The 24,140-nt window shown below is 36.2% G+C and overlaps 1 protein-coding gene across 1 annotated transcript; it reads left to right on the top strand.

The window, feature by feature from the left end:
• The first annotated feature begins 1,147 nt into the window (after window positions 1-1,147).
• LOC141398055 (farnesol dehydrogenase-like) lies at window positions 1,148-9,868 on the top strand. Its single transcript, XM_073975176.1, has 2 exons — window positions 1,148-1,951; window positions 9,639-9,868. The coding sequence occupies exons 1-2, from the start codon at window positions 1,376-1,378 to the stop codon at window positions 9,813-9,815; spliced, it is 753 nt and encodes a 250-aa protein (XP_073831277.1). The 5' UTR covers window positions 1,148-1,375; the 3' UTR covers window positions 9,816-9,868.
• Window positions 9,869-24,140: the final 14,272 nt, after the last annotated feature.

The following is a 24,140-nucleotide window of genomic DNA, read 5'->3' on the forward strand; positions in this document are numbered from 1 at the left end:
TGTGGCTAAAATTCTCACAATACCGAAAATCGCGAGGTACCGTTATATGGGGGCTATACCAAACCATGGACCTATGTTGACGATGTTTAGTGGAGATATTTCATGATAACTGAGAACTTCAAATGGCAAATTACAGCTAGTTCGGTTAAAAATTGTAGCTAAAATTCTCAAAATACCGAAAATCGGGAGGAATCGATATATGAGGGCTATACCAAAACATGGACCTATGTTGACAATGTTTCGTGGAGATGTTTCAGGACCACTGAGAACCTCAAATGTCAAATTGCAAATAGTTCTGTTAAAAATTGTGGCTAAAATTCTCAAAATACCGAAAATCGGGAGGTACCGTTATATGGGGACTATACCAAAACATGGACCTATGCCCATATCCTTTGGGATATTTGTTGATTACTAGGAACCCTAAGTACCAAATTATAGCTAATTCGGTTTGCAAATATGGCGAAGAACGTCAAAATATCTCAAATCCGGAGGTACCGTTATATGGGAGCTATACCAAAGAGTGGACCGATATAGCCCAGCTTCGAACTTGACCTGCCTATGGAAAAAAGACCCTCGGGTGCAAAATTTCAGCACTCTATCTCAATTGTTGCGGACGCTAGAGTGATTACAACAGACGGACGGACAGACGGACATGGCTAGATCGTCTTAGAATTTTATCCTGATCAAGAATATATACATATATACTTTATAGGGTCGCAAATGATTAGTTCGATATGTTACAAACGGAATGACAAACTTAATATACCCTCCATACTATGGTGGAGGGTATAAAAATTGTTTAGTTTTTAGGTGAATACAGTTATATACAGTTATGCTTATGGACTTGCACCCAGCATTCTTCAATGGGTTAATTTCACATTATTAAAAAAATTGATTTCTATCCTCATGGTAATCTAATCTGCACTTTAGCTTGCCCCAGAAAATGACTTGCAAAATTGTAATAAATTACCAAAGTACGAGTACACAATACAATACACGCCAACATTGTTGCATTCTTCTATCTGCCTCAAAATGATAGACGTCATAACAAATACCATTATATTTTAGTAATATTTAAACACAAAACTTTACTGAACTATTTGTAGTGAAACTAAAATTATCGTAATATTCACATTTGATAGGTATAAGTAGATCACAGATCATTGATACCGACCGCAAAATGTTTAAAAAATATTAAAGTTTGATAATTTAGAATGTTCGCTTCTTATCGGTCATAATTTGTCCAGCACTTCTAGTCAGCCTATCGATAATGTGTTATCTTATTTTGCGTTAAAGTACAATTTAAATAAAAATAGACACCTTTATCAAGGTATGCGTGCCAGCGACAGTTATTAGTTTGCGAAATTTATTCAACATGGAACGTTGGCAAAATAAAGTAGCTGTTGTAACGGGCGCTAGTTCGGGTATTGGTGCTGCTGTCGCCAAAGATTTGGTGGCTGCCGGTGTTAAAGTTGTTGCCTTGGCTAGACGCAAACATCGTGTTGAAGAAATCATTGCAAGTTTACCACAAGAACGCCAATCCTTACTAACCGCAATCGAATGTGATGTCTCCAATTTGGATTCAGTCAATAAGGCATTCGATGAAATTATTGCTAAATTTGGTGGTGTAGATATTTTGATTAATAATGCCGGTTGTTCACAACATGGTCAATTGGCTACAATGGATACCCAGCTAATACAAAATGTATTACAAACAAATGTTATGGGTATTATCTATTGTACTCAGAGGGCATTTAAATCGATGAAAGAACGTAATTTCGATGGTCATGTTGTTCTTATCAATAGTATTTGTGGACATAAAGTGATTGCTGGAGTACCTGGTAGCGTACCAGTAACAAATATCTATTCTGCAACAAAGTATGCCGTAACAGCCATTACGGAAATCTATAGGCAAGAATTCACTGGTTTGGGTACTAAAGTGAAAGTCACAGTAAGTTGAAATGTTTAATAAATTATGATGTATTACGGTGCTTCTTAACGAACTTTAAGGGGTGACCGCCACTTGTGAATTTGAGAAAATCAAAAAAAAATATTATTTGCTTATTTCAAATTTGTAATTCCGTTTGTAACACATCGAAATGTTCGTCGGATGCCCTATAGGTTATACATATTCTTATTCGGCATAACATTCTAAGTCGATATAATATAATATATAATGTCCGCCTGTCCGTCCGTAGGTCCGTCTGTTAAAATCAAGAAACATCTCGCAATTTGTAATTTGGTATAGAAGATTCTATTACTCCTATGATGTTTGGTATTGAAAATGGGCTGTAGGGGTCCACATTTTGATATAGCCCTCATATAACGGTACCTCCCGATTTTCTGTATTTTGAAGGTTTTAGCCTCATTGATAGCTCGATTTGGTATTAAGTCTTCGTTGGGAGTACAAAATTTTTTACCTGAAATTTGTTGGTATAGGTCCACGCTTTCATATAGGTCCCATAGAACGGTATCTCCTGATTTTCTGTATTTAGAAGGTTGTGGGCTCAATATCCCACCGAAATTGCTGAAATTTGGTATTCGGGGGGGGGTGTTCAACTTTGCACCTGAAATTTGTCGATATATGTCCGCGCCTTCATATAGCCCCAATAGAATGGTACATCCCGATTTATGGTATCTTCGTTGGGGGTATAAAACTTTCTACCAAAAAATGGTCGTAATAGGTCTTCGTATTCATATAGCCACCATAGAATGGCAACCTCCGATTTTCGGTGTGTTTTTTATGTTTTAGCCATGTTATTCAACCGGAATATTTATTTGGTCTTCGCTGAAGGTACAAAACATGCCTTGCATACATGCTTTATAGCCCCATATAAGCGTGGCCACCATTTAGGTTTTTCTATTTTTGAAGATTTTAGTTTTTCTACCAAATTTGGCGTTAATTCGATTTTTGTAAGAGAAAACCTACTCGCAAACATATCGCTCATTTACTCAAGGAGTGGCATATCTCAAAAAATGCGTTTTCAGAGTTACGAATTTCTGTTTTTTCTACGATTTCTACTTTATCTTGAGTCAAATTTTTCATGCTGATATCTCTAAAACTCGACGAGTAACAGCTCATTTACTACGAGTATCGCATAATTCAATACAAAAGTTTTTTGAGTTTATGAAGCACTAAAACACTTCAAATCATGCTTGATCTTGCACAGACATTTAGCACTGATATCTGGCTAGCTGTTTACAAAACATGGTCTAAGTAGTTATTTTAGTTTTTGTGTAATAATCTTTTTAAGCTAGGAAGTCAACTGGGAAGTATTTCTCGAAACTTGATTTTTTGAAATGTGTCAATATTTGAGTAAATGAGCGAAATAGATCCATGTTTAACTCTAGCCGGTATTGCCCAATTTTATATATTTCGAGGGGTTTTGTCAGATCTTTGCACCAAGATTGCTGTAATTTAATAATGTGTGTTGCCAGAGAATACAAAAGCTCAATTCAGAAAATTGCAAGTATTGCTCCATGTTTTGGAAAGAACAACAATGCCCTCACATGATGACTCTTATTAAGGAATGGATATTTATGTTCTAAATTAAACCCACAAAAATATATGACGATCGGTTCATTCAGAAAGTAGGTTAAGATGCTCTCTTTCAGATAAAAAAAATAACTGACCAAAAAAAGTTACGTAGTTTTCTTGAAAAAAATTCATGAAAAAAACCAGTAAGGAAGGATCAAAGTCGGGCGGGCCGATTATATGATACCACTGTGAATATGTAATATATATATATATGGGAGATATATCTAAATCTGAACCGATTTCGATATAATTATTTCTAAACCTAATTTATAATTTGTTCCTAGACCATAATTTATAATTTGTTTCCAAATTTCATCGAAATATGACATTTGTGGTGTGTTTGGTGCAGCAAATATGTAAAATCGGCCTGAATATAAATATATGTGGGAGCTATATCCAAATCTGAACCGATTTTGAGATAATTTGGCACATTTATTTCTTGACCGAATTCAGTAACACATTCCAAATTTCATCGAAATCCAACATATATATATCCGAAAGTATATGTGGGAGCTATATCTAAATCTGGGCCCATTTTGTTATAATTTGACATATGTTTTTCTAGACAGAATTCAGTCATACATTCAAAATTTTATCGAAATCGGACATATGTATATACCATGTTTGGTGCATCAAATATGTGAAATCGGTCGAATATATATATATGGGAGCTTTATCCAAAATTTAAACCGACTTTCACCAAAAGCAATAGCGTTCTTCCTATGGGTAAACAAATGATATTTCCCAATATTTCAGCTGAATCGGATAATAAATGCTACCTGTACTTTGATCACGAAAATGCATGGACAGACGGCCGGACATGCATAAATCGATTCACAAAGTGATTCTATGTATATCCCCAAAAGAAACTATATGTCTATCTCGTTTCCTTATGCATGTTACATACAAATACACTAACACATAATACCCCTTACCACAGTAGTTGAGTTCCTTTACTTACCAGTGGTTACCATTTTTAACCTGCAAAGCGTTCCTTAACCCCAAAAAGTGGAAAAACTAGAAGCAATTTTTAAGAGAGTGAGAGAGGAGAGAGAGCAAAAATGCCTTTCTCTTCCACCACAGGCTACCAGACAAATTTCTTCAGGTAAAAAATGGTAGAACTCATTTTTGACGATTATTTGACAATGAAGAAAAAAATTAACAAAAACAAAAGGAAAAGGCGAACGCTGACAAAACAATTGGTGTGTCTTTTTACTTACTAAATGTAGCTGAAATATTTTTCAGCAACTTTTCCATTATACAACTGTCAAAATGTGCAACATTAGTAATAATTATTACAAATTATCACGTAAAAAGACACAGCTAAAATTGAAAACTGAGAAATAAAAAGAAGAAAATTGATGTTTCTTTTTGACATTGCTACCAGATCTACCATTTTTTCGTTCCTTAACTTTTCAGTCTTAATATGCATTAACAGCCTTAATTCAAATTAATTTGAACATTATCCCCATTTTAATGCACAAAATCAAACTGAATTTAGCAATTTCTATATGGCAATGCTTTTGAAAATCAATTGTCTTTTGTTCCTATGTTTATGAAAATAATAAAGGAAAACAAATTAGCAATTTTCGCGTTTCTTTCAAATAAGTAGTGGTCTTTCGCGAATAGAATATCAACTAGTCGTTTTTCTATTTTTAAAATTTTTATTTTCGCAAACATTTCATTACCCACCATTCTATCGAAATAATATCCTCTTCAAATGTTTCTTTAAAGTTTTGCAACACTTTTATTATATTAAAACACTCAAAAATATCGCAAAAATTTATTTTTGCGTTATCGTGGGGAACAAGTCAATGATAGAAAGTATATTTGTTTCGCATATTTTGGCGACCTTTGTAAAATGGTCGGCTGGGTACAAATAAACAACACAAACAGCTGTTTCATAAATGCAGAAACTATCGTCTGTCAGGGTGAACAATTAATTCAAATTAAGGAATTTTTGATGCAAATTAACTCTGCCGTCTGTCTAGGGTATAGGATTCTGTTTTTTAATGTTGATTGGGTTGTACATACATATGTACATAAATAAAAATACTTATCTATACGTCAATAATTCAAACATAGCACAGTTTCCAATTTTACGAAAAACCTGGCCAACACTCCAAAACTGAATGGATTTTGACCTAACCTTGGGTTCTTATGTTTTTCAGGGCGCAGGTTTCATTTTTCCTATGTTTAACCCTCAGACTGCCATTAAAGGAGTCTTCTTAGCCCCTTCTACACGAAAACACTATAACTTACGTAAACTCCAGAAATATGCAAAATCAAAAACACATTTTAGGATTAAGGTTGTACTTCATGTGAGTTTTGACAAAATTGTAATACAAAACATCATTTTAGAAGAACGGCGTCAAAGACAAAAATGTTTTCCGCTAAATTTCACTACAAGTCACCAAAGAAATGAATTCTCTATTTGCATTACATACCAAGGAAACACCTGTATCAATTTTGACAAAAAAAAACCAAGAAACTAATATAGGTGTGTAAGCTTTTACCATTTATACAGTTTTGGAAATAATTTAGTTAAATTTACTTGAAATCCTGGCACATTAAATATATGGTGTCTTTGGCAACTTTACCGACAAGAATGCGAGGAATATTTTTCTTAAAAAAATTAAACCTCGTGCGAATCAAAAAGGGGTCTTTTTGGTCCCTTTTTCAAAAAAATCGTTAAAATCTTCTATAAAATGTGATCGTATCGGAAATTTATTTAATTGACTTATATCTCCGACACAAAAAGGGATTTGAAGAAAGTATTTACGCAGCTTTTGAGTCCATTCGTTGGACAATTTAAAAACGCAAATTAAAAAAATAATCAACCTCGTTTACATTGTTAAAAAATGCAATTAGCTAAAATACTAAGAATTTTGCCACCAACCGAAAGTCGTAAAGACAATTAATTAATCCTTGTGCATATTCCTGGTTGCATATTCAGTTGAATTCTGCAATCGATTTAGAATATTTTTAGCCGGTTCTGTACAATATAAAATATGTCGCCGCTTGTTCAGAAAAGCTCTCCTATAAGCTTTACAACCACTATAGATGATTTATTGATTATTATTGGACTACGTTCTAGCGAACCAATGTTATTGAAACCATTAATAGCAGTGATAGCAGTAACCGCAAATATTATGCTTTTATGCTTGAAGTCAGAGTTTTGGCAGAAAGTACAATGCTTACCTTGACCAGTACATCATTCGCCAGGTAGTAAAACAGTAAAATCGCATAGTTCGATTCGCAATGACTTCAAAAAAACTTAAAACAAAGATTCATATCTGAAAGATAAGCCCCACACACTCACTGATACACTGATGCGTTATGTAGTAGACAAGAAGCGATAAGTGGGGCTTTTTCGCTATATAAGGTCTGGATCCGCACACTACACTATTCTAATAAATTTTATGCCTACGTTGGTAAACATTTATGTATAGCTTTTTTAAACACTTTTATCACCAAGTGACAATTATGAGGTATAAACTTGACTTTACATTGGAGAAATAAGCTTCCAAATATTTTTCTCAATCGAGTAGAGAGTCGGGACACTAAAAATAAACTCATTTTGAAATTCGTGTATCAAACTATCCACAAGAAAATATTTTTCTTTTAATTTTCGAATTATTTTATATGATTTTTTTTCTTTTTAACACACATCCGTGGTATAATGCACACATCAAAACATTGGATAGTGTTGTAGTTTTAATTTTCAATATCAGCTAAATCGAAAATATTGTTTGTGTAAAGTTTAGTTAATTATTTTGTCATTTGGTTTCATAAAAATAATTTTTACGCTTCTGTCCCATTTAATCTGATTTAAGTTTCCAGAATTGACCCTATTGATTGTAAAGAAGTACTGATGTTACGCTAAATCGATCTTAGGATTTAATAAAAATTAAACAAGTAAAAAGTCGTTAAGTTCGGACGGGCCGAACTTTTTATACCCTCCACCATAAAATAGTCTTAACTAAAATGGAATAATTAGGGACCTTTCACAATTTTGGGTGGAACAACTTTTCGACAACGGATAGACTCCTACTGCCTCCCACTATTGCTTAAATTACACTGTGAACACAAATTTTGGGGCAGAGATAATTGCTTTTGGAGATGAAAGCACTTGGTTTGTGTATATTAAAAACACCGAAGGACAGATGCGCCGTGAGTCGAACTTCCGCGTTATGGCGTGATGAAGTTTTTGCAAGAGACCCTGTAAGCCATCATGAATTAGCATTATATCTCTCACGGCGGATCTGTCCTTCGGGGTTCATAATATACTCACCAAGGCATTTCTTACCCAAGAGGAATTTTCCGTGCCCCAGACTTTCACCTCCATTTTGTTGCAAAGTGTTATCTAATCTAATCTAAAAAAATGTGTTCAGCTGGGTGAAAGGTACCACCTACGGGGCTATATCAAAGAGTCAACCTATCTTAAAATTTTTTGGCGGAAAAGTTTTATATCTGCAGAGAACTTCAAGAGTCAAATTGAGGGTAGTTTCATCAAAACAATGTCGACCCTCAAAAATGGACCCATGTTGATGAATTTTAGTGAAGAAATTTCGTGACCACTGAAAATTCCCCGAAAATCAAAAGGTACAGTTATATGGGGGGATATACCGAAACATGGACCTATATTGACGATTATTTTTAAATTGACAAAATTGTAGCTAAAATTCTCAAAATACCGATCATAACAGCTAGTTCGGTTAAAATTGCAGCTAAAATTCTCAAAATACCGAAAATCGGAAGATACCGTTATGTGGGGGCTATACCAAAACATGGACCTATGTTGACGATGTTTTATGACCACTGAGAACTTCAAATGTCAAATTACAGCTATTTCGGTTAAAAAATGTAGCTAAAATTCTCAAATACCGAAAATCGGGAGGAATCGTTATATGGGGGCTATACCAAAACATGGACCTATGTTGACGATGTTTGGTGGAGATGTTTCATTACCACTGAGAACATCAAATGGAAAATTACAGCTATTTCGGTTAAAAATTGTAGCTAAAATTCTCAAAATACCGAAAATCGGGAGGTACCGATATATGGGTGCTATACCAAACCATGGACCTATGTGGACGATGTTTCGTGGAGATGTTTCATGACAACTGAGAACCTCAAATGTCAAATTGCAGATAGTTCGGTTAAAAATTGTAACTAAAATGCTCAAAATACCGAAAATCGGGAGGTACGGTTATAAGGGGGCCATACCAAAACATGGACCTATGCCCATATCCTTTGAGATATATGCGTGTTGATCACTAGGAACCCTAAGTGCCAAATTATAGCAAATTCGGTCTGCAAATGTGGCGAAGAACGTCAAAAACCTCAAATCCGGAGGTACCGTTATATGGGAGCTATACCAAAGAGTGAACCGATATAGCCCATCTTCGAACTTGACCTGCCTGTGGAAAAAAGACCCTCGGGTGCAAAATTTCAGCACTCTATCTCAATTATTGCGGACGCTAGAGTGATTACAACAGACGGACGGACAGACGGACATGGCTAGATCGTCATAGAATTTTATCCTGATCAAGAATATATATACTTTATAGGGTCGCAAATGATTAGTTGGATGTGTTACAAACGGAATGACAAACTTAATATACCCTCCATACTATGGTGGAGGGTATAAAAACAAAAGCCCAACAAAACATGAAATACAATTCATTGCAAAGGAAAATTATTTGTTTTACGAATGAAAACATTTAAGTAAGTTCCGGTCGCGGATTTTTTGTTTTAAATGTGATTTGGGACTCAACGTATTTGGGTAATACGGACGCTCAGAGAGCGTTGTTTTGGTAGGTTGGTGAAATATTTGTGTACGTCCCGTCGTTATTTAGGTTTAGCAGTTAGGTCAAATTCGGAAATGACAGATAACAGACAATACTTTAACAAAATACAAAAAACACAAAAATATACGAAAATACCTGAGTTTTACGTAATTTTTGCAAACATTTTTGTGTGGCGTTTAAATGACCAGTTGCTTTATGTGGGTTAAATAAACCTATATTTGATGTAATATAATATATTAGTTATTATCTGTACTACAACCCGATTTTGCTTTTCCTTTTCTTTGCAGAGTATCAGTCCCGGTGCTGTTAATACAGAAATCATGGGCGATAACTTGAAACAAATGTTGGGTGAACGTATTCTCTCGCCTCACGATATCTCCGATGCCATTTTATACACCCTATCTACCCCACCAAATGTACAAATTCATGAAATGACAATTAAACCTGTGGGTGAAATGTTTTAAAGAAATATTTAAATATGTTCATATAAAAAATAAATACTAATTTATATATTTTCTATATATGCTTTTCATTGAAATTTACTAATTTATATATTTTCTATATATGCTTTTCATTGAAATTTAAGAACACCATCAACGATATGATTGTTATTAAAAAACAATTATTTCCAGACAAGATGACCATTAATAACACAAAGTATGGAATTCATCAAATAGACATTTTGGTAAAATGCGTTTAGTCATTTGCAGAATTGTGTTGTTGTACGCAAGCACTTTGCTGTTCATAATAATTATTTTATTAATGGTCAGAATCGAATCAAGGCAAATATTTGCAATTAATATATTTTTGGTATATGTACATTAGGGTGATGACTTTTTTACAATGTCATATCCCTGTATTATATTTTGATGAGTTTTTACTGAAGATTAAATAATATCTTATATATAAGGTGATTCGATAAAAACAATCACGCACAAAATGCATTTAAGGGTGACAATATCTTATAAGATATGAGTTTTGGAAGGGAAAAATTTATTGTGTTTTGTATGCAATATAGAAACTAATAATGTATTTTTCTCGAAATGACATTTTGAAATCGGTGCCAACTCTAGCTCGAAAACTAATAAACCGATTGTCATATAATTTGTGGGGTTATCAAGGACATCAAAATCTAGTTCTTCATTAATCGATTTTATTTTTAATTAGCAGACCCCGGTCTGAGTTGCTGACCCGTCGTAATGAGTTTTAATGACAACTTTTTATGGACTTTAAGCTTTACAATTCAGAAGTAGGTATTTTCTACTTCACTTCTTCGGTTCATTGTCAAACCGAGCAGGATTTTAAATTTACCAACAGATTTTGTCTGTAACCTTTCTTTTCTCTTACGGTCTCTCGGATTTTTCGCCCGTTGATGCTGTTCAGGATTTATTAACGTCCATGTTCCCTGTCTCTATCCTAAAGCGATCGAAATTATAAAATTTAAAAAAAATTGTAAAGTCGAATTCTCCCGACTTTTGAGACTTAAGAGTTTCTTAAGTGTTTTCATACCTGAACCTCACCATTTAAGGACATTTGTAAATATATCGTTTTTCTTCGTCTGAGGCATTTTGGACCACGGAATATTCCTGAACATTTTCAAAAAATTGCATAAAATTAGGTTTAGTAATTTTCAAAAAAAAATTTATTGAAAAGAGTGGGCGTTGTCATTAGTTTTCAATATATAACATATTCAAAAAACTGGGAGTGGTCCGGGTTTTTGGCTCCAAATATGTACCTAGGACATACAAGCCAATTGCCTACCAAAATTTATGCTATAGCCGATATAATCATAAGTTTGTCTTATACATGGGGACCTTCCACATTCCGAAATTCATAAAATATATGTACATACACGGTGCTCTTGAAGCAACTTTAAATGGAAGGAGCTTACACCTGGGAAGTTTTTGCCGATTCTGAAACTACAATGTTCATAGATGGGAAAAACAAAAAACAAAAAATATCGCCGTAACGCTTTTTAAATAAATCGCGATTCAAGTTGATATTTTTAGGGGTTTTTTAGGTATTCACGATTTTGCTTGGAAACCGCAAGTCATATCGAAATGAGATTAGAACAAATTTTGTAGCAGTGAAAATTCTCTACAAGATTGACTTTTATGATACTGACGTAGGTTTTATCATTTTTGAGATATAGAAGTTCAAATTGGGACAATGCACTGACTGTATCGCCTCTTTATAAAACAATATCATGAAGGGTGCGCCTTAACTAACTGTAAATGAAAACCGCTTACACCTGGGAAGTTTTTGCGGATTCTAAAACAGCAATGTTCATAGATGAGAAAAATTCAAAAACAAGAAAAAATTGCTGGATGGATTTTTAAATAAAACGCGGTTAAAATTCACATTTTTATTTTAAATTTTTGCGATTTTGCTTGGTAACCGTAAGTCCTATCCAAATGGGGCTAAACAAATGTAGTAGCTGTGAAAATTCTCTAGAGGATTCACCTTTATGATTTGTTTCTAGGCTTTGCCATTTTTGAGATATAGAAGTTTAGATCAGATTTTTATTTTTGTTTTTTTTTTGGGTTTCGCGTTTTTTCCCCTGACAATTTTAGGAAAATCGGTTCAGTAGTTTTTGCAAAAGAACTTTAAATTGAAAATTTAAACTGAAATGAATATTGAAAAAAATTGGGCGCTGTAAAATTTTCCTTCCATTATGGCTTTACCTAATTAATTGCGTGTTGCGTGTGCGTTCGAAAAAACAAAAACAAAATACATGTATTTCAAATTGAAAACAAAAACAAATATATGTATGTATTGGGTTATGACAGAATTTGATTTTTATTCATAAATATTTTACGTTTTTTTAAATATGGCAAAGGGAAGTACCCCACCCCCTTCGAAATTCAAGAAAATATGCATCCTATTTCCACCGGCGGCCTGTACATAACATATTTTAAACAGTGGGCGTGGTCAAGTTTTTGGTTTCTAAAAAAGTAGGTATGGTCGGGGACACAACCACAATTGTCTCGCAAACTCATCTCCAAGCCGTACATTCGTAATTATTTTAAATATATTTAATTAAGTAGAAGAGAAGTACCCCGACCCCTTCGAAACTAAATTTTGTAGCCTATTTTCACCGGGGGCCATCCCTGTATATTCCATGTATATTCAGTAGTTTTTGAAGAAAATATTAAAATTGAAAATTAAAAAAGTGGGCGTGGTCAAATTTTCTTTGCATAAAAACCTAAGTAGGGTTATGACAAACATTTCAAAAAAAAAAAAAAAATAAATAAATAATTATCCAGCCATTTTCAACTGATGTCATTACCAACGAACGACTTTTGGTTATACCCTCAGCATTTATACTAACGAGGGTATATACACTTTCATACGGGCAAAATGTGCCTCATGGAAATAATGGTTTTAGACCCCAAGTATGTTTGGACGAAATGTGTTTCAGACAATTTGGAGTCGATTGAGCAATGTCCGGCCGTCTGTCTGGCTGGCTGGAGCGAACGATAACTCTCGAACGGATAAACCGATTCGGTTCAAATTTTGGCTTTCGTAATATTTTACCCGAACTTAGTTTAAGTTCGAAGTTGGGCTATATCAGTCGAGTCCTTCCGGTACCTCCCCCACAAAAGTTCGAAAATGTTCGGAAAGTTTGTGCGCACGATAACTCTTGAAGGGAGTAACCGATTTGGTCCATACTTTGCCCATCGTGAAACGTGTACCAGACTTAGATAAGGTTTCAATATGGACTCACTCGGTCCACTCCTTCGGGTACCTCCCACACAAAATTTCGGAAAAGTTCAGTTTAGGGCCATCTCTCGAATCGCTTTGATTTTTGTTTTAGCAACTTGTATTCACTGCCCTCCATACGACGGTACAGGTTTCATCAGGGGCAAGTCCATACTTCCTGAGAAAATAGCCTGAGGGATGCAAAAACCCCTATGACACCGTATGTAGTGGTTGGAGTGCAAGACATCTTTCGAACGGATCAACCGATTTAGTCCAATAGCGGTCCACTCCTTCAGGTACCTCCCCCACAAAAGTTCAAAAATGTTCGGAAAAATTGTTCGCACGATAACTCTTGAAGGGAGTGACCGATTTAGTACATACTTTACACATCCTAATATGTCTACCAGATATAGATCAGGTTCAAATATGGATTATGTTTGTCCACTCCTTCGGCTACCTATCACACAAAATTACGGATAAGTTCACTTTAAGACCTGCACTCGAATCACTTTGATTTTTAATTAATTTCTCGTTAGAGGCGAGCTTACTGACCAAGATGCTTTTTGAAAAAGGAAAGCCGACGATACGAACCCACACAACCACCACTGTGTGACATGACATGTTTCGCCTTTGGTTTAGGAAGGCTCCTCAGACACAACGATTGTGGGGCGGCTAACTTTTTTATACCCTCCACCATAGTATGGAGGGTATATTAAGTTTGTCATTCCGTTTGCAACACATCGAACTAATCATTTGCGACCCTATAAAGTATATATATTCTTGATCAGGATAAAATTCTAAGACGATCTAGCCATGTCCGTCTGTCCGTCTGTTGTAATCACTCTAGCATCCGCAATAATTGAGATAGAGTGCTGAAATTTTGCACCCGAGGGTCTTTTTTCCATAGGCAGGTCAAGTTCGAAGATGGGCTATATCGGTCTACTATTTGGTATAGCCCCCATATAACGGTGCCTCCCGATTTTGGGTATTTTGAGAATTTTAGCCACAATTGGTAACCGAACTATCTGCAATTTGACATTTGAGGTTCTCAATGGTCATGAAACATCTCCACTAAAAATCGTCAACATAGGTCCATGTTTTGGTATAGCCCCCATATATCGGTACCTCCCGATTTTCGGTATTTTGAGAATTTTAGCTACCATTTTTAACCGAACTAGCTGTAATTTGTCATTTGAGGTTCTCAGTGGTCATGAAATATCTCCACCAAACATCGTCAACATAGGTCCATGTTTTGGTATAGCCCCCATATAACGGTACCTCCCGATTTTCGGTATTTTGAGCATTTTAGTTACAATTTTTAACCGAACTAGCTGTAATTTGACATTTGAGGTTCTCAGTGGTCATGAAACATCTCCACGAAACATCGTCAACATAGGTCCAAGTTTTGGTATAGCCCCCATATATCGGTACCTCCCGATTTTCGGTATTTTGAGAATTTTGGCTACAATTTTTAACCGAAATAGCTGTAATGATCGGTATTTTGAGAATTTTAGCTACAATTTTGTCTATTCAAAAATAATCGTCAATATAGGTCCATGTTTTGGTATATCCCCCCATATAACTGTACCTCCCGATTTTCGGGAATTTTCAGGGGTCACGAAATTTCTTCACTAAAATTCGTCAATATGGGTCCATTTTTGAGGGTCTACATTGTTTTGATGAAACTACCGTCAATTTGACTCTTGAAGTTCCCAGCAGCTATAAAACTTTTCCGCCAAAAAAATTTAAAGATAGGTTGACTCTTTGATATAGCCCCGTTGGTGGTACCTTTCACCTAGCTGAACACATTTTTTTAGATTAGATAAGATAACACTTTGCAACAAAATGGAGGTGAAAGTCTGGGACACGGAAAATTCCTCTTGGGAAAGAAAGGCCTTGGTGAGTATATTATGAACTCCGAAGGACAGATCCGCCGTGAGTCGAACTTCCGCGTTATGGCGTGATACAATTTTTGATAGAGACCCTGTGGGCCATCAGGAATTAGCGTTATATCTTTGTTTACTGTTGCTTAAGTGCTCTACAAAAACAACAAACAAAGATATAATGCTAATTCAAGAGACTCTGTATCTTGTAAAGACTTCATCACGCCATAACGCGGAAGTTCGACTCACGGCGCATCTGTTCTTCGGGGTTTTTAATATACACACACCAAGGGCTTTCATCTCCAAAAGGAAATATCTCTGCCCCAACATTTGTGCTCACAGTGTAATTTAAGCAATAATGGGAGGCAGTAGGAGTCTATCCATTGTCGAAAATTTGTTCCACCTAAAATTGTGAAAGGACCCCAATTATTCCATTTTAATTAAGACTATTTCATGGTGGAGGGTATAAAAAGTTCGGCCCGGCCGAACTTAACGACTTTTTACTTGTTAATATTTAAAAAAAATAAGGTATAGGGGAAGTGCCCCGTCCAATCCGAAACTAAATTTCACCGGGGGCCATCCCTGTTTATTCCATGGCAATTTCAGGAAAATGAGTTCAGTAGTTTTTGAAGAAAATATTATAATTGAACATTTAAAAAAGTTGGCGTGGTGAATTGTTCTTTGCATAAAAACCTAAGTTGGGTTATGACGAACATTTCAAAAAAAAAAACAAAACAAAAAAAGAATTATCCAAATCGGTCCAGCCGTTTTGAACTGATATCATTACCAACAAACGACATTTGATTTTTATTTATTTTTAATAATTCAGGTTTTAAGCCAAAATTTGAAATTTTGACTTTTTTGGTCCACCAACCATTTCAGTAAAATCTAATATTTTTTTAAAAAAATCGATCGGCTAATTAGTTTTTGAGCTAGAGTTGAAACCGCTTTTACAAACAAATGGTTTCGTGGAAAGTCATTTAGCACAAAACCACATAATATTTTTCAACAAAAAATCAGATATGTACTAGATTGAAAAAATCGACCAAAAAATTTTGGTGGTTTTCTTGGAAAAAAATTCATGAAAAATTTCCTTCTTTGTGCTTTACAAGGGAGGTTAACAAAAAATATTTCTAAATGGCTTGTGCATGAACTTTTTCAACATATAAATGCAATACAATAATTGTTATTTAAGTCATTAATGGGAAAATGTTTGTGAGAAAAAATTCAAAAATTCATTACCCTAGCCTTATTTAATAAAAAATCGATTTGTCACAAAATGTAACATAAAATTTATAAAGAAAGGTTTGGTATTCAAAATTTAAATGAATAACATCTTTAAAAAGGCCTTTTCTGTTTTAAAAAAGAAGAAATAACTATTTTTTAATGGTTGTGCAGTGGTATTTTGGGTGACATAGGGGATGGAAGATACCAAGGAACGGTCCTGACCGGCTATAACATGGCAAAGCCCAGGATTTATCTTGGTCCCTCTTTCATCTCAAGTGGACCCTGACCTGCCCGTGGTGTCACCTGGAGAGCTGCCTTTAACACCCGTTAAAGGTAGTGAGCTAACATGTGCCGCGCGTTCACCCATAAGAACGTTAAAAACTTTGGTTTGGGCGTCGGGTTAGTAACCCTACCCTAGAAAAAGCAGCCTACTATGAAAAAAACGAAAGAAAAGAAAAACAACCCCCTCTAAAGTTGACGAACCCCGCAAATGTTTTAAGGACCATGATCTGCGAATCTGCACCTGGAATGTTTGCACTCTTTATAGAGAAGGTGCAGTTTACGCATTGGCAGATGTACTTTAAAAGTACAAGGCCGTCATTACTGCCACACAGGAAGGAAGATGGATTGGGAAAGGCGTCACAACAACACCTAAAGGTGACACACTGTATTTTAGCTACCATTACACAAAACATGAATTTGGTTGCGGATTTGTAGTTAGTCGGAGATTAAAACATCTGTTCTCCAGCTTCGCCCCAGTGAATGAAAGACTCGCTGAAATTCGATTAAAAGCAAAATTCTTCAACATCAGCTTTATTTGCGCTCATGCTCCAACTGTAGGCAAGGACGAACAGACCAAAGATAATATTTTACGAGCACTTAGAAGAAACTTATCACCGTTGCCCTGCCCATGACATTAAAATTATACTAGGCGATTTTAATGCCATAATTGGAAAGGAGAATATGGCCCAACAGTCGGGAAATTCAGTCTCCATAGTGAAACATCTGACAATGGTATGAGCTGATAGACTTTGCAGCTGCAAAAAACATGGTAGTTAGCAGTACCAGATTTAAGCATCTCGATATTCATAAGGGCACCTGGCTGTAGCCAGATCAAAGAACAAGAAATCAAATTGATTACGTTGGGATAGATGGAAGACATTCATCGAGCGTGTTGGATGTACGATCGTTCCGAGGAGCAAACATAGATTCGGACCACTACCTTGATGCAGCAAAGGTACGTACCCATCTAAACGTTGCAAATAAAGCACGGAAGTTGGACATCGGTAAGCTGCAAACATAACAGATAGCCACAGCATATTCCACTCAACTGGCCTAATTGCTTAATGAAAGCACTCCTCGTCCCGATAACATATCAGCACAATGGCAAAATATTGCCCACTCCATGCAAACAGCCGCAAAATCAGTACTTGGATACCAGAGACCTCCACCATCGTGCCGCGGCATATAGGGCTACACTACAATCAGTAGCAACGCGTAGCGCACGATAGAGCGAGAGGAGAAACGACTTATCCGCAGGAAAAAGAGAGAAATGGAAAGACGGGAGTGTGAAAAAATCGAGATGTACAGGAGCCAGAATGAAGTCCGAAAGTTCTACCAAAGAGTGAAACATCAAACTGATGGCTTTGGTACAGACACATTCTCCTATAGAGACCAGCAAGGTAATCTAGTAACAGTTACAGATAATGTGCTCACGATATGGAAGGAACATTTTCCCAATCTGTATCCAATAGTAGCGAAGACGATGATACCACAGATACAATCCCAGAAGATGGTATAGAATGTATACCACCCGGCCAAGATGATGTAAAAACAGCAATCAACCGGCTGAAGAATAATAAAGCAGCAGGAGCCGATGGATTACCAGTCGAGCTGTTTAAAACCGGAAGCGACGCGCTGATAAGGTGTATGCATCAGCTAGCACCATCTGGCAGGAAGAACGCGTACCCGACGATTGGAACCTGTGCATTCTGTGTCCCGTCCACAAGAAAGGAGATAAGACTGTATGCTTCAACTATAGGGGCATAAGTCTTCTCCCTATTGCCTATAAGATAGTGTCAGGGATATTGTGCGAACGACTAAAGCCAATGGTCAATGAAATTATTGGACCCTATCAGTGCGGCTTTAGACCGGGCAAATCCATCATCGACCAGATATTTATCTTGAGACAAATCCTGGAAAAGATCCAAGAATTGCAGATCGACACCTTCCATCTTTTCCTTCGACAGCCCTATATGTTCAAAGTTATTCCAAGCCATGTGTAATTTTGGTATTCCTGCAAAGCTCATTCGGCATTGTAGAATGACCTTAACTGATACTCGGTCCTCGGTTAAAATAGGAAAGAACCTCTCCGAAGATTTTATTACCAAAAGAGGTTTCAGACAAGGAGACGTCCTGTCGTTTGATTTTTTCAACATCCTGCTGGAGTTGCTTGCTTATGCCGACAACATTGACATCATGGGTCGACCGGTAATGGAAGTAACTGACACCTTTGCAAAAGTCGAAAGGGTATCTGCTAAAGTGGGTCTGGCGGTAAACCGGCGAAGACCAAGTTGATGGTGTCGACGCGCAATGCATCCATAGAGATCGGGCCGAATGTTGACGTTGGTTCCTATAATTTTGAGATAGTAAAGGACTTCGTCTACCTCGGCACCGCCGTAAACACAAACAAAAACATCAGTTGTGAAATACGAAGAAGAATAGTGTTGGACAACAGATACTACTTCGGTCTGAGTAAGCAGTTTAGAAATAAAGCCACATGTCGTCAAACAAAAACAACGCTTTACAAAACACTGATATTACCCATGCTGATGTATGGTTCCGAAGCCTGGGTACTTGCGCAAGCAGACAAGGCAGTGCTTGGTGTGTTTGAGAGAAAAATTCTTCGAAAAATCTACGGACCAATCTGCGTTGACGGTGAATATCGACGTCGTATGAACCACGAGCTGTATCTGCTATACATCGACATCAGTATAGATAAACGTATCGAGGTGTAACGATTGCATTGGCTAGGCCCGCTTAAAAGGCGTATAAATACTTGTCACATGGCGGTGCACGCAGAATTGGCAGGCCTAAGCTTCGATGGAGCAAACAAGTGGATGAAGAGATGAAAAGGCAGGGTATTCCAGAAAGCGAAGCAGTAAACAGAGAGAATTGGAGATCTTTGTTCGGCTTATAGAACAAATGTTCTGTAATGGGCCAGCTAACTAAGTATGCAGTGGTATTTTTGATATCTGCTGAAAATGCAAAAAAATATAACCCTAATATACATATGTTTTATTTCTTATATGTTGTTAGCGCATTGACGCAAATTTATGAGTGTCCTTCAACATATTGCTCTGCTCACATCATGTGAATGTATGTATGTGTCATGGTCAATTTATGGTATGTATAGGGAGTATGACGAATTGGTGGTTAACATCCAATGCTATAATGTTATTGTTGGACTTCGCTTAAAAAACCAACATGTGGGAAATAAAATTCGTGGGAATTGTACCCACAAAAATGTTATAAATTTTAATTGATGGCATTATTTTATGAAACATATTTTTAATGGAAAATAAATTGAAAATAAATTTATGGAGAAGGAAAGTCTATACAATCCATTTATAGCCAGTAATTAGAATGGAATTATATCTCCTAGACAGCTCAAATGGCCATAAGAAAAACGAAAAATGGATGTATGCAGGAAGAGTTCCAGGGAGACTGACTCTGAAATGCGTAGGGTGCCTGAAGGCGTTCATGAAAGGAATTACACCATGGACAATGTTCATACTTATTGCAGAATACGAGACTCCTCCACACTCTGCCAACATCAACCGTACAAACAGCGCTTAACTCCGGTCGTTGCTGCCCCAATCCCAGAAAATGCATCCTCTTTCCATTTTCATTGCAATGGAATAGAGTCGGAAAAGTATCGTCAAGCTCAACAAGAAAAGGGGACTAGCTTTCCTGCACCAGTCTGCTCAATACAGATTTATTATGCTTGTGTCTGACTCTAGCATATGCAATGTTTGATGGTGGCAGTTCAGGTGTGGAACTATTGAGGTAGAGTTGCTTAACGTATACATCCCACAATTAAATAGCAATATTCTAGACCCAATATTGGCCCTATTTTTGTAGGTCATAACCGACTGGTCTTGGGGAACTTTAATGCTCATAATGAGTTGTGCTATTCAGTCCTAAGTAATGACCAGAGGGGTATAACGCTAACCGAATTAGTGGAGAGTGTTATAATTTGTCTGGCATAAACATTGTGTCACCTGTTTCGATAAATGACGTAACCTGGCAACTCTTCGTTTCTCTTGGGTCAGACAATATCCCTGAAATAGTCTCCAGCAGCAGACCGCCTGACTTCGTCAACACTGAACACCACACGTTCATCAATCATGGCTAATTGGCCTAGTTTCAGAGTTCACCAATCACCCCTTCAGAAAACTGCCCAACACTCCTGGCGTTCGGATAGCAGAAAAGGCGTTCCAAGATATATTTACTACTGCAGCCGCTCGCTATATAACTGCTGAGCGTGATGAGCTTCGTCGACACATGCCTAGGGAGCTGACACTGGAAGTTAATAGGTAGGTTGTGAGTAGAAGCGGAACAAGATCATCATCTAAGGATTTGCAACACTGGAGTCGGAATAAGGGAATTGTGGGCAACGGTTAAATCACTTTCGAATTCTGGAAGAAGAAGGAAGATAGGACTTAAGTCACGTCACGCTGACTGATTCGCAAAATGCAGTAATTTATTTTAATCCGCAATTTGTCGAGCACCCCGGGAATGATGGGGCGAAGAGAAGAATACTATATTGCATTAGATCTATTCCTGCCGAGGACGAACCGTAAATACAATTAGGAACGCAAAGTCAATCAAAGCGTGTCCCAGAATTTCTATAGTAATGTTGAAACAGCTAGATGAGTCGGGAGTTGAGTATCTCAGCAAAGTTCTCAACTTGTCGTTACAAGCAGAAAAATATATGTTAGAAATATGTTTGCATCCAAACAAATATTTGTTTGGGACTGGTTACAAACAAATATATGTTTGCAATATTTTGTAACATCCCCCAATAACATTGCTATCGCAAACGATTCGTTTTCGAATGTTTTTCGATAGTTTTGCGAATTCTGGAAGAAGAAGGAAGATAGGACTTAAGTCACGTCACGCTGACTGATTCGCAAAATGCAGTAATTTATTTTAATCCGCAATTTGTCGAGCACCCCGGGAATGATGGGGCGAAGAGAAGAATACTATATTGCATTAGATCTATTCCTGCCGAGGACGAACCGTAAATACAATTAGGAACGCAAAGTCAATCAAAGCGTGTCCCAGAATTTCTATAGTAATGTTGAAACAGCTAGATGAGTCGGGAGTTGAGTATCTCAGCAAAGTTCTCAACTTGTCGTTACAAGCAGAAAAATATATGTTAGAAATATGTTTGCATCCAAACAAATATTTGTTTGGGACTGGTTACAAACAAATATATGTTTGCAATATTTTGTAACATCCCCCAATAACATTGCTATCGCAAACGATTCGTTTTCGAATGTTTTTCGATAGTTTTGCGGATATTTTGTTCGAAATTGACACACGAGAACGAATTGAAAACGATTCATACGTCGCTCAGTTTGTGGCAAGAAAACCTTCGAATTCGAATGTCGTTACTAATATTATTAGCGAATGAAAGATGATAGTTTTTACGATAGTGCCGAAAAAGCATTTTTGGCGGAGGTTTCGATTTTATGACATGTTTAACTTTATCTGACGTCTCTTGATTTTTCTGTTATGTACCTTTTCTTCTTTGTAATGTTTGCGATTCAATGCGTGTAAAAGTTTATAAACATTGTTGTATTGTATTTGTAACCAAGCTATATGTTGTGTTTATCATCACTTCTTGTTAATATTATAAGTAGCATTTATATGGAAAATATTTGAAAAAAGCAAATGGGAATTTTTCACGAACTACATAAAATTATTTTTTAAAACGTAAAAAATTTCCGAAGTAAAAAATGTTTCTCGAAACAATTTTTCTTGTGAAGAAAAAACATTCGCAAAATGTTCGAAAATGATATCGTTTTTAAACTTTTGACGAACAAAAGAACAACGTGCTTGTGTACACCCGAAAAACATTTGCCAATCATTCGACAGTGATATCGTTTTCGAATGTTGTGCCGGACATTCGAATAATATCCGCACTTGGTATGGGGGGATATCTGAATTTTATTTGTTTGGGTACCAAAATATTGTTTATGTTAGAACATATTTTTTTTTATGGGCGGAGAAAGGATTTCTTAAAGAGCGTAATAACAGGGCTATCTCATATTTTATAATAAAGAGCTGCATGTATGGCGCAATAGAAGACGCAGAAGCGACGACGGGAGTGTAAAAAATTTGTTTTTGCTTTGGTGGTGTGTATGCGGCCAAACGCGCGTTTTTCGTTCTTTGTCGCTGGTGTTGTGACCAACGATGAAACTTCTTATTTTTGCTACAAAGTCGTCGGAGAGCATTCTCTTTCAGTTTTCTAAAGGCAATCGTTGAGTAAAGACGGTAAAATGAGTGAATAAATCAGTGTTTTATGCTTTCTTAAAGAAATTGTGCGAAAATTAAATCTCCAATTTATTTCATAATTGGAAATTCTTTAACTGAATCAAAAAGGTGAATGGAAATATTTTATTGGACAAGGAAGAAATCGCATTTAATATTGTTAATAACATTAATACATTTTTCATATACATCTATCTATATATATAAAATTGAAATTTGTTTGTCTGTTTGTTTGTTTGTGCCTTATAGACTCGAAAACCGCTGAACAGATCTTACTGAAATGTTTAGGGTACATTGCTACATGGCCTGGAATGAAAATAGGCTATATCATTTTTTGAAATTTCGCGTTGATGTGGAGATAAAGCATCAAAACCGGATGTACCTCCAAAAATTTAGATTTTGTATACAAATATTTTTAGAAGTATTACAGATACAATCTCCAAATTTTGTATGTGTGACGGAATTTGATGTAGAAATAAATTTACCAAATTATATTCAAATCGGTTCAGATTTGGATATAGCTCCCACATACATATATTTTCGGCCGATTTCCTTATTTTATGTACCAAACATGCTATTTATGTCCAATTTCGATGAAATTTGGAATGTATGACGGAACTTGGTCTGGAAATAAACGTGCCAATTTATATCAAAATCGGTTCAGATTTGGATATAGCTCCCATACACATATATTTTCGGCCGACTTCCTTATTTTATGCACCAAACACGCTATAAATGCCCAATTACGCTGAAATTTTGAATTTCTCACGGAATTTGTTCTAGAAATAAATGTGCCAAATTATATTGAGATTGATTCAGATTTGGATATAGCTCCCATACACATATACTTTCGGCCGATTTCCTTATTTTATGCACCAAACACGCTATATATGTCCAATTTCGCTGAAATTTGGAGGGTCTGACGGAATTTGTTCTAGAAATAAACGTGCTAAATTATATAGATATCGGTTCAGATTTGAATATAGCTCCCATATATATTTTCGCCGATTTCCTGTATTTTATGCACCAAGCACGCTATATATGTCCCATTTCGCTGAAATTTGAAATGAGTAACGGAATTTGGTCTAGACATAAATGTGGCGAATTTTATCGAAATCGGTTCAGATTTGGATATAGCTCCCATATATATTTTCGGCCGATTTTCCGCATTTGATGCAGCAAACACGCTATATACGTCCAATTTCGCTGAAATTTGGAATGTGTAACGGAATTTGGTCTAGGCGTAAATGTGCCGAATTATATCGAAAGCGGTTCAGATTTGGATATAGCTCCAATATATATTTTCGGCCGATTTTCCACATTTTATGCACCAAACACGCTGTATATGTTCAATTTCGCTGAAATTTGGAGGGTCTGACGGAATTTGTTCCAGAAATAAATGTGCTAACTTATATA

The sequence above is a fragment of the Musca autumnalis genome, unplaced genomic scaffold, assembly GCF_047663935.1.
Source record: "Musca autumnalis isolate F117 unplaced genomic scaffold, ASM4766393v1 scaffold_3, whole genome shotgun sequence".
Classification (NCBI taxonomy): Eukaryota; Metazoa; Arthropoda; class Insecta; order Diptera; family Muscidae; genus Musca; species Musca autumnalis.